General features: G+C 45.1%; 1 protein-coding gene across 1 annotated transcript; it reads left to right on the plus strand.

Annotated features, from left to right (window-relative positions):
* The first annotated feature begins 4,669 nt into the window (after positions 1–4,669).
* On the plus strand, positions 4,670–9,558 carry LOC129835078 (keratin, type I cytoskeletal 13-like). The gene is made up of 4 exons (XM_055900447.1): positions 4,670–4,708; positions 8,940–9,095; positions 9,232–9,410; positions 9,480–9,558. Exons 1-4 carry the CDS (start codon positions 4,670–4,672, stop codon positions 9,556–9,558), a joined length of 453 nt encoding a protein of 150 aa, XP_055756422.1.
* Positions 9,559–11,398: the final 1,840 nt, after the last annotated feature.

The following is an 11,398-nucleotide window of genomic DNA, read 5'->3' on the forward strand; positions in this document are numbered from 1 at the left end:
CCCTCCCACCTCCCACAATCCTCGATCCCACGCCAGCACCAAGATGCCCGTTTCTGAGAGTTTGTAAAAGTCTGCAGAGTGCAGGTATAGTCATGAGAGTACATTGCACACTGCCATGTTGTCACGCCCTGGCCTTAGTATTCTTTGTTTTCTTTATTATTTTAGTTAGGTCAGGGTGTGACATGGGGAATGTTTGTGTTTTGTTGGTTTTGGGTGTTTCTATGGTATAGGGGTTGTTGGGTGTAGTATATGGGTTTGTGTTGAGTACATGTGTCTAGCGTTGTCTATGTATGTTTAGTTGTCTAGGAGAGTCTATGGTTACCTGAATGAGTTCCCAATTAGAGACAGCTGATTTCGGTTGTCTCTGATTGGGAGCCTTATTTAGGGTAGCCATAGGCTTTCATTGGTGGTGAGTAGTTGTCTATGTGATACGTTTGTATCCTGTTGTATGTGCACGACGTTTATTAGCTTCACGATCGTTTGTTGTTTTGTTAGTTTGTATTAAGTGTTTCGTGTTTATTTTTCGTCATCTTTAAAATAAAAAGGAGATGGCTTATTTTCCTAAAGCTGCGTTTTGGTCCGTCAATCCTCCACACGATCGTGACAGAACTACTCACCATTACAGGACCAAGCGGCATGGAAAGCGGCAACAGGACCCACCTACACAGGATTCGTGGACATGGGAGGAGATACTGGATGGTAAGGGGCCGTGGGCACAACCGGGAGAATATCGCCTTCCTCGTGAAGAGCTGGAGGCAGCTAAAGCCGAGAGGAGGCGATATGAGGAGGCAGCACGGAGACAAGGCTGGAAGCCCGTGAGTACAACCCAAAAATTTCTTGGGGGGGGCCTTAAAGGGAGTGTGGCGAAGTCAGGTAGGAAACCTGCGCCTACTCCCTGTACTTACCGTGGAGAGCGAGAGTACGGGCAGACACCGTGTTACGCAGTAGAGCGCACGGTGTCTCCTGTACGCGTGCATAGCCCGGTTCGGTACATTTCAGCTCCACGTATCGGCCGGGCTAGACTGAGCGTTGAGCCGTATGTCATGAAGCCGGCCCAACGCATCTGGTCACCAGTGCGTCTCCTCGGGCCGGCGTACATGGCACCAGCCTTACGCATGGTGTCCCCGGTTCGCCTACATAGGCCGGTGCGGGTTATTCCACCTCCCCGCACTGGTCAGGCGACGGGGAGCATACAACCAGGTAAGGTTGGGCAGGCTCGGCGCTCAAGGGAGCCAGTACGCCTGCACGGTCCGGTATTTCCGGCGCCACCTCCCCGCCCCAACTCAGTACCACCAGTGCCTCCTCCACGCACTAGCTATATGGTGCGTGTCTCCAGCCCTTTACCACCAGTGCCTAAACCACGCACCAAGCCTCCTGTGTGTCCCCAGAGTCCTGTGCGTCCTGTTGCTGCTCCCCGCACTAGCCCTGAGATGCGTGTCTCCAGCCCGGTACCACCAGTCCCGGCACCACGCACCAGGCCTACAGTGCGCCTCAGCCGGCAGGAGTCTGCCGTCTGCACAGCGATGACTGAACTGCCCGTCTGCCAAGCGCCATCTGAGCCATCCGTCTCCCCAGCGCCATCTGAGCCATCCGTCTCCCCAGCGCCATCTGAGCCATCCGTCTCCCCAGCGCCATCTGAGCCATCCGTCTCCCCAGCGCCATCTGAGCCATCCGTCTGCAATGAGCCTGCAAAGCCGCCCGTCTGCCATGAGCCTGCAAAGCCGCCCGTCTGCCATGAGCCTACTGAGCCGTCCGCCAGACAGGAGCCGCTAGAGCCGTCCGTCAGACAGGATCTGCCAGAGCCGCCAACCAGACAGGATCTGCCAGAGCCGCCACCCAGACAGGATCTGCTAGAGCCGCCACCCAGACAGGATCTGCTAGAGCCGCCAATCAGACAGGATCTGCCAGATCAGTCAGCCAGCCATGAGCAGCCAGATCCGTCAGCTAGCCATGAGCAGCCAGATCCGTCAGCCAGCCATGAGCAGCCAGATCCGTCAGCCAGCCATGAGCAGCCAGATCCGTCAGCCAGCCATGAGCAGCCAGATCCGTCAGCCAGCCATGAGCAGCCAGATCCGTCAGCCAGCCATGAGCAGCCAGATCCGTCAGCCAGCCATGAGCAGCCAGATCCGTCAGCCAGCCATGAGCAGCCAGATCCGTCAGCCAGCCATGAGCAGCCAGATCCGTCAGCCAGCCATGAGCAGCCAGATCCGTCAGCCAGCCATGAGCAGCCAGATCCGTCAGCCAGCCATGAGCAGCCAGATCCGTCAGCCAGCCATGAGCAGCCAGATCCGTCAGCCAGCCATGAGCAGCCAGATCCGTCAGCCAGCCATGAGCAGCCAGATCCGTCAGCCAGCCATGAGCAGCCAGATCCGTCAGCCAGCCATGAGCAGCCAGATCCGTCAGCCAGCCATGAGCAGCCAGATCCGTCAGCCAGCCATGAGCAGCCAGATCCGTCAGCCAGCCATGAGCAGCCAGATCTGTCAGCCAGCCATGGGCCGTCCCTCAGTCCGGAGCTGCAGTCCCTCAGTCCGGAGCTGCCCCTTACCCTGGTGCTGCCCCTTACCCTGGTACTGCCCCTTACCCTGGTACTGCTCCTGACCCTGCTATTGCCCCTTACCCTGGTACTGCCCCTTACCCTGGTACTGCCCCTTAGTCCGGAGCTACCCCTTAGTCCGGAACTGCCCCTTAATGCAATGGGGTTAATGTGGAGGGGGGTCATTTGGAGGAAGCTAAGGAGGCGGTTAGGGACTGTGGTGACGTGGGGACCACGACCAGAGCCGGAGCCGCCACCATGGATGGAAGCCCACCCAGACCCTCCCCTAGACTGTGTAATGGTGCGCCCGGAGTTCGCACCTTAAGGGGGGGGTTATGTCACGCCCTGGCCTTAGTATTCTTTGTTTTCTTTATTATTTTAGTTAGGTCAGGGTGTGACATGGGGAATGTTTGTGTTTTGTTGGTTTTGGGTGTTTCTATGGTATAGGGGTTGTTGGGTGTAGTATATGGGTTTGTGTTGAGTACATGTGTCTAGCGTTGTCTATGTATGTGTAGTTGTCTAGGAGAGTCTATGGTTACCTGAATGAGTTCCCAATTAGAGACAGCTGATTTCGGTTGTCTCTGATTGGGAGCCTTATTTAGGGTAGCCATAGGCTTTCATTGGTGGTGAGTAGTTGTCTATGTGATACGTTTGTAGCCAGTGTGTGCACATCGTTGTTTAGCTTCACGATCGTTTTCTTGTTTTGTTTAGTGTTTAAGTGTTTTTGTTTCGTGTGCCTTCTTCACCAATAAAAAGGAGATGGCTTATTTTCCTAAAGCTGCGTTTTGGTCCGTCAATCCTCCACACGATCGTGACACATGTCATAGCACATGTTATTCTATATAGTTGAGAGATACACATATGCATGACACAAACCAGGAGAGTTTAGGAGATGTTATAGAGATAGAAAAGTTTGACTAATGCGACCTTAAACTTTTGTGACCAGAGGCAAAAATACTCCAAATTTTACTCCTCTTGGTTGGAGAGTAATGTGGGTACGAAAGAAAGTGATGAATGGAAGGATAAGAGTGGGATATGGCTCTGCAATTTACTCTAGACTACATGTCATGCTAAACAAAGTAGAATTCCAGGAACTTAGCTTTAAAACAGAAATGCCAGGGCCACATTTCTGGTTCTAGTCTGCCTTTGCTTGCACCATGTACTTTTAATGCAAACTGCAATTCAGCTCATTTGGTTGTGCTATTAGATGAAGCACAGTGACAACACATTGAGTTGTACAAATACACAACATGTATGTCATTGCTTTGCCATTTGAACCTTGTGCTAAACGTTTGAAAGTGCAGATATAACACATTTAGGTGACATCTAAACAAAAAATCAGACAATGTTTTTCCATTGTTTTGGATGGTTTAAGCATAGTGATAACACATTGGGAATTCAACAAACTTTTGTCTGTCTTTTTGAATGGGTGAATATAGGTTATAATCTCATTGATCAACATCTCAACCAAATATCACCCAATTGTCCATGTTCAAATTGTAACGTCTGCTTCCAACTCACACTCTCATTTACGTAGATCCCCTGAACGCAGCTCACTTCCCAGGCCACTTTCCAGCTCACACTCTCAAACACATAGATCCCCTGCACTTTCCCCACATACAGAACATGGGACTCAAATGGCAACATCTGGAGCATGCTCTGGTTATATGGAAATATGCAAACAAGCAATAGCTTGTTCTTGCACGCTGCAGATGCCAAATTCTTTGCCAAGGTGTTAAAGGAAAAGAACAGTACGTTCTATCATTAATCACATGGGGTACGATGCCTGGAGTGAGCTGCGTTCAGGGATTTCGTAGATCTGTCACACACTGCAGGGCCTGGAGATTGAACTGCAGTCACAGCTCAGCATGGTGAGCCGTAATTATTTACACGGACCACCATTTAGGGGGCATTACTTATACAACTTTCTACAACTTTCATGGATGCTAACTATGCTAATCATTGGTTTCCCTTCCTCACAGCCTCTTTCTCAGCTCCTCGAAATCCGTCCACAGCTCCGGCCTCAGCTCCGGTCTCAGCTCCTCCAGCTCTGGCCTCAGCTCCTCTAGCTCCGGCCTCAGCTCCTCTAGCTCCGGCCTCAGCTCCGGCCCCAGCTCCTCCACCTCCACCACACGCATGGTGGTGATCGTCACAGAGGAAATGGTGGATGGCAAGGTGCAAGCAATGGGTTAACAACATTGAATTAAATATCGGTTGAGTAACGTAAAATAACCCAGTCAGCGCCAGCAAAGCAGTCTTGTAGCTTAGTCTCCGATTCGGGGTACCATTTCTCTATGGAGCGTGTCACAGGTACTTCCTGTTCGACCTTGTAGATAGGAAGTAGGAGTATAGAGTCATGATCTGATTTGCCGACGTGGGGACGAGGAAGGGCCTTGTATGCTTGCTTGTGGATAGCGTAACAGTGGTCTAGGACTTTATCCCCCCTACTGGAGAAGGAGACGTGTTGATGGAAAGAACCAACCCAGATACAGGTTTCTGTGATTATATTAATTATCAATACCAATCATTAAAAACAACATACAGACAGAACATTTTCTTTTTGAGTTTGCAAAGGCAAATCGTGAAGACAAGGAAGTGTATAAAAGAAAAGGGTTATTATGGACCACATGAACCTCTTCCCCTCCCACCTCCCACAATCCTCTATCCCACGCCAGCACCAAGATGCCAGTGTCTGAGAGTTTGTAAAACCCTGCAGAGTGCAGGTATGGTGATGAGAGTACATTGCACACTGCCATGTCATAGCACATGTTATTCTATATAGTTGAGAGATACACATATGCATGACACAAACCAGGAGAGTTTAGGAGATGTTATAGAGATAGAAATGTTTGACTAATGCGACCTTAAACTTTTGTGACCAGAGGCAAAAACACTCCTCGCATAATTTCACTCCTCTGGGTTTGAGAGTAATGTGGGTACGAAAGAAAGTGGGAAGGGAGGGATAAGAGTGGGATATGGCTGTGCAATTTACTCTAGACTACATTTTATCATAATTATTATCATGAAATAGCATACCCAACAATAGATGTCATGCTAAACGAAGTAGAATTGCAGGAACTTAGCTTTAAAACAGAAATGCCAGGGCCACATTTCTTGTTCTAGTCTGCCTTTGCTTGCACCATGTACTTCTAATGCAAACTGCAATTCAGCTCATTTGGTTGTGCTATTAGATGAAGCACAGTGACAACACATTGAGTTGTACAAATACACAACATTTATGACATTGTTTTGCCATTTGAACCTTGTGCTAAACGTTTGAAAGTGCAGATATAACACATTTAGGTGACAACTAAACAAAGAATTAGACAATGTTTTTTCATTGTTTTGGATTGTTTAAAGCATAGTGATAACACATTTGGAATTCAACAAACTTTTGTCTGTCTTTTGAATGGGTGAATATAGGTTATAATCTCATTGATCAACATCTCAACCAAATATCACCCAATTGTCCATGTTCAAATTGTAACGTCTGCTTCCAACTCACACTCTCATACACGTAGATCCCCTGAACGCAGCTCACTTCCCAGGCCACTTTCCAGCTCACACCCTCAAACACATAGATCCCCTGCACTTTCCCCACATACAGAACATGGGACTCAAATGGCAACATCTGGAGCATGCTCTGGTTATATGGAAATATGCAAACAAGCAATAGCTTGTTCTTGCACGCTGCAGATGCCAAATTCTTTGCCAAGGTGTTAAGGGAAAAGAACAGTATGTTCTATCATTAATCACATGGGGTACGATGCCTGGAGTAAGATCTCATCCCATGGTGCTATAAAGTTGGAAATGGAAGGAAAACTCCTTTTGTTCGACCTGCAGACAACTACAGTGGATGGAAAATGCATAAAGTTGAGTGAAACTTAATATAATGGTACCTGAGTCTATGCATAAAATCACAAACACTATGAAGCAACAATGGACTGTTAAGTTTAAGGAAAAGGACAGGCGGTGATGACTGGTTGCATCACCGCCTGGTATGGCAACTGCTCAGCATCTGACCGTAAGGCGCAACAGAGGGTAGTGCGTACAGCCCAGTACATCACTGGGGCCAAGCTTCCTGACATCCAGGACCTACAGTATATACCAGGCGGTGTCAGAGGAAGGCCCCAAAAATTGTCAAAGACTCCAGAAACCGAAGTCATAGACTGTTCTCTCGGCAAGCAACACTGGAGCTCAAAGTCTTGGGCCAAAAGGCTCCTTAACAGCTTCTACCCCCAAGCCATGAGACTGCTGAACAATTAATCAAATGGCAACCCGGACTATTTACATTGACCCCCCAACCCCCACTGCCTCCTGCACCTTTGTTTTTATACTGCTGCTACTTGCTGTTTATTATCTCTGCATAGTCACTTTACAAATGACCTCGACTAACCTGTGGTGGTGGTGGTTATGGTTTCGACAGTAGAAGAGGTGGTGGTGGCTTTCCAGTACATGTGTGTTAACCTGTTTGGGCTGCAGGGGCAGTATTGAGTAGCCAGATAAAAGGTGCCCATTTCAAACGGCCTCGTACTCAATTCTTGCTCGTACAATATGCATATTATTATTACTATTGGATAGAAAACACTCTTTAGTTTCTAAAACCGTTTGAATTATATCTGTGAGTCAAACAGAACTCATTTGGCACAAACTTCCTGACCAGGAAGTGGCATGTCTGAAATTGGGGCTCTGTTCTACTTCCTGCCTATAAATGGGCATGATACGTAAGAGTATACGTGCACTTCATAGACCTTCCTCTGGATGTCAAGAGGCGGTGAGAGAAGAAATGTAGTGTTTATCTTGGTCTGAAGTGGAATACAGGCTCTTTGTATGACGTGTCCTCCCATTTCCTGTTTTCTGGAGGCGCGAAAGGGGACATGGATTTGCCTTCTGTTTAGCTGCCGTTATGGACGACTAATCTCTCCGACTTTGATTTTATTTGATACATGTGACCATATCATCGTAAAGTATGTTTTTCGATATAGTTTCATCAGATTATTGAAAAAAATTTGGGAGTTTTGCCGTGTTCCGTTCTCTTCCGTTTGTTGACATGGAGAGCTTTGTGCCACTAGGCTAGCGCGCTTGCTAATTCAAGAGGGAAAATGAACGTTCTAATTCCAAACAACGATTGTTCTTGACAAAGGACACCTTGTCCAACATTCTGATGGAAGATCACCAAAAGTAAGAAACATTTTATGATGCTATTTCATATATCTGTCGTGCATGTGAACTAGTCGCCGACGCCCAATGTTTGGGTACTCTGCTATACCGAAGCTGGATGTCGTAATGAAGTTATTTTTTAGAATTCTAACACTGCGATTTCATTAAGAACTAATGGATCTATCATTTCCTATACAACATGTATTTTTTAGTTATGTTTATGAATAGCTATTTGGTCAGAATATGTGTATCAGAAAACGTGTCAGAAAAATATCGTTGCTGTTTAGACGTTGTGGAAAAAGTAGCTAAATTAGCACAATGTGTAACCACTGATTTCAGCTCTAAATATGCACATTTTCGAACAAAACATAAGTGTATGCATAACCTGATGTTATAGGACTGTCATCTGACGAAGAATATCAAGGTTAGTCAAAAATTATATCTTTTGCTTGTTTGTTACGATCGCTAACCTTTTGCTACTGGGAAATGGCTTGTCTTTCTGGCTATTGTGGTAAGCTAATATAACGCTATATTTTGTTTTCGCTGTAAAACACTTAATAAATCGGAAATATTGGCTGGAATCACAAGATGCCTGTCTTTCATTTGCTGTATACTATGTATTTTTCAGAAATGTTTTATGATGAGTAATTAGGTATTTGACGTTGGTGTCTGTAATTATTATGGCTGCTTTCGGTGCAATTTCTGATTGTAGCTGCAATGTAAACTATGATTTATACCTGAAATATGCACATTTTTCGAACAAAACATAGATTTATTGAATAACATGTTATAAGACTGTCATCTGATGAAGTTGTTTGTTGGTTAGTTTGGTTGGTTCTTGGTTAGTTAGGTTGGCTTTGTGCATGCTACCTGTGCTGTGAAGAATGTCTGTCATTCTTTGTATTTGGTGGTGAGCTAACATAAATATATGTGCTGTTTTCGCTGTAAAACATTTTAAAAATCGGACATGTTGGCTGGATTCACAAGATGTGTACCTTTCATTTGCTGTGTTGGACTTGTTAATGTGTGAAAGTTAAATATTTAAAAAATATATATTTTGAATTTCGCGCCCTGCACTTGAGCTGGCTGTTGTCATAAGTGTACCGACGTCGGGCTTGCAGCCAGAAGAAGTTGCAATGGTGTTCAAATTTACAATGAAGACAGAGGACAGGTCAAGTTGTTACCATCAGGCAGTGGTCAGTCACGTCTTAATCCTTTAAACTCACCACTATGTGTTTCTCCACAGGAGCTGCTGGACATGAGGATGCAGATGACTGGACAGATCAATTTGGACGCAGCACCACAGGAGGACCTGACCAGAGTCATGGCTGAGATCCGTGAGCAGTACGAGTCCTTAAGTGCCAAGAACCAGCGTGACCTGGAGGCCTGGTTCCAGACCAAGGTAGAACCTCTAGAACCCCTAAACTATGTTCATGATGTAGATGTTCCTTTACTTCTAGTTGGTAACGTTGTCACATTCTATCATGAGCTGAAATGTTGGTTTGTTTCTGTGATTGACCACTTTTTGTGTTTTACAGACAGAGACGTTGAACAAGGAGGTGGCATCCAGCACAGAGGTTCTCCAGACCTCAAAGTCAGAGATTTCGGAGATCCGTCACACACTGCAGGGCCTGGAAATTGAACTGCAGTCACAGCTCAGCATAGTGAGCTGTAATTACAAACATCTGACCAAGGACCACAGTTTAGGGCACATTACGTACACAACTTTCTGCAACTTTTATAAAAACTCAACATTTTACTTTTCATCATTCTCTACCCTCCCCAGCTCCTCCACCTCCACCACACGCATGGTGGTGACCGTCACAGAGGAAATGGTGGGTGGCAAGGTGCAAGCAATGGGTTAACAACATTGAAATATAATTCGTAGAATAGGTATAGGAAATGAGAGGTCAGCACATAGAATATTGCTGTTCCCCAGTGCTTTATTCATGCAACCTAAAATACGTTTCTATTTATACAAAGGGAATATTCACCTGAAAAGACTATCTTCATTATCTGTGTTATTTGTTAAAACTTCTTACGGCTGAGATCCCGTTAACGGGACTTGACAACAGCCGGTGAAAGTGCAGGGCGCCAAATTCAAACAACAGAGATCTCATGATTAAAATTCCTCAAACAAAGAAGTATTTTACACCATTTTAAAGAAACTTGTTAATCCCACCACAGTGTCCAATTTCAAAAAGGCTTTACGACGAAAGCACACCATCTAATTATGTTAGGTCAGTACCTAGTCACAGAAAAACACAGCAATTTTTCCAGCCAAAGAGAGGAGTTACAAAAAGCAGAAATAGAGATAAAATGAATCACTAACCTTTGATGATCTTCATCAGATGACACTCATAGGACTTCATGTTACACAATACATGTATGTTTTGTTCGATAAAGTTCATATTTATATCCCAAAATCTTAGTTTACATTGGCGCGTTATGTTCAGTAATGTTTTGCCTCCAAAACATCTGGTAATTTTGCAGAGAGCCACATCAATTTACAGAAATACTCATAATAAACATTGATAAAAGATACAAGTGTTATACATGGAACTTTAGATAAACTTCTCCTTAATGCAACCGCTGTGTCAGATTTCAAAAAAGATTTACCGAAAAAGCACACCATGCAATCTGAGTACAGCGCTCAGACAACAAAACAAGCCATACAGATACCCGCCATGTTGTGGAGTCAACAGAAGTCAGAAATAGCATTATAAATATTCACTTACCTTTGATGATCTTCATCAGAATGCACTCCCAGGAATCCCAGTTCCACAATAAATGTTTGTTTGTTCGATAAAGTCGATAATTTGTCCAAATACCTCATTTTAGTTCAAAAATCCAAATTCATGACGCGCAGGCCAGACGAAAAGTCAAGAAATTCCATTACAGTTCGTAGAAACATGTCAAACGATGTATAGAATCAATCTTTAGGATGTTTTTAACATAAATCTTCAAAAATATTTCAAACAGAGAATTTCTTTGTCTTTAGAAACAAAAAGGAACGCAGCAACCTCTCACGGGGGCACGCCTGAGTGAGCTCATGGCACTCTGCCAGACACCTGGTTGAAACAGCTCTCATTCCCTCATCCTTCACAGTGGAAACCTGAAACAATGTTCTAAAGACTGTTGACATCTAGTGGAAGCCTTAGGAAGTGCAAAATGACCCCATAGACACTGTATATCGGATAGGCAAACCTACAAACCTCAGATTTCTCACTTCCTGGTTGGATTCTTTCTCAGGTTTTTGCCTACCATATGAGTTCTGTTATACTCACAGACATCATTCAAACAGTTTTAGAAACTTCAGAGTGTTTTCTATCCAAATCTACTAATAATATGCATATATTAGCAACTGGAACTGAGTAGCAGGCCGTTTACTCTGGGTACCTTATTCATCCAAGCTACTCAATACTGCCCCCAGCCATAAGAAGTTAAGGGCAGCTCTGTTTAACTCTAGTATGGGGTGTCCATACCATCCTCCTATTCTTTCTGGAATAGCTAAAGCCCCTCAGACACCCATCATGGAACATTGACTTCAATGGGGATTTATTTTCTGGTAATTCTATTTCTATGGTTAACACCTCCAGAACAACATATTCTACTACATCTGGATGGGACACCAACAACAGACCCCATTGTGAATACAATAAAGATGCTATGACTTGCTGACACCATCATTCTGTTTTCTGTATT

Source organism: Salvelinus fontinalis, chromosome 3 (assembly GCF_029448725.1).
Source record: "Salvelinus fontinalis isolate EN_2023a chromosome 3, ASM2944872v1, whole genome shotgun sequence".
NCBI lineage: Eukaryota > Metazoa > Chordata > Actinopteri > Salmoniformes > Salmonidae > Salvelinus > Salvelinus fontinalis.

Coding starts and splice junctions, on each gene's coding strand:
- LOC129835078 (XM_055900447.1), top strand. CDS start 4,670: ATGGTGGTGATCGTCACAGAGGAAATGGTGGATGGCAAG. Junction 9,096..9,231: donor AGGCCTGGTTCCAGACCAAG/GTAGAACCTCTA, acceptor TGTGTTTTACAG/ACAGAGACGTTGAACAAGGA. Junction 9,411..9,479: donor CACAGTTTAGGGCACATTAC/GTACACAACTTT, acceptor TACCCTCCCCAG/CTCCTCCACCTCCACCACAC.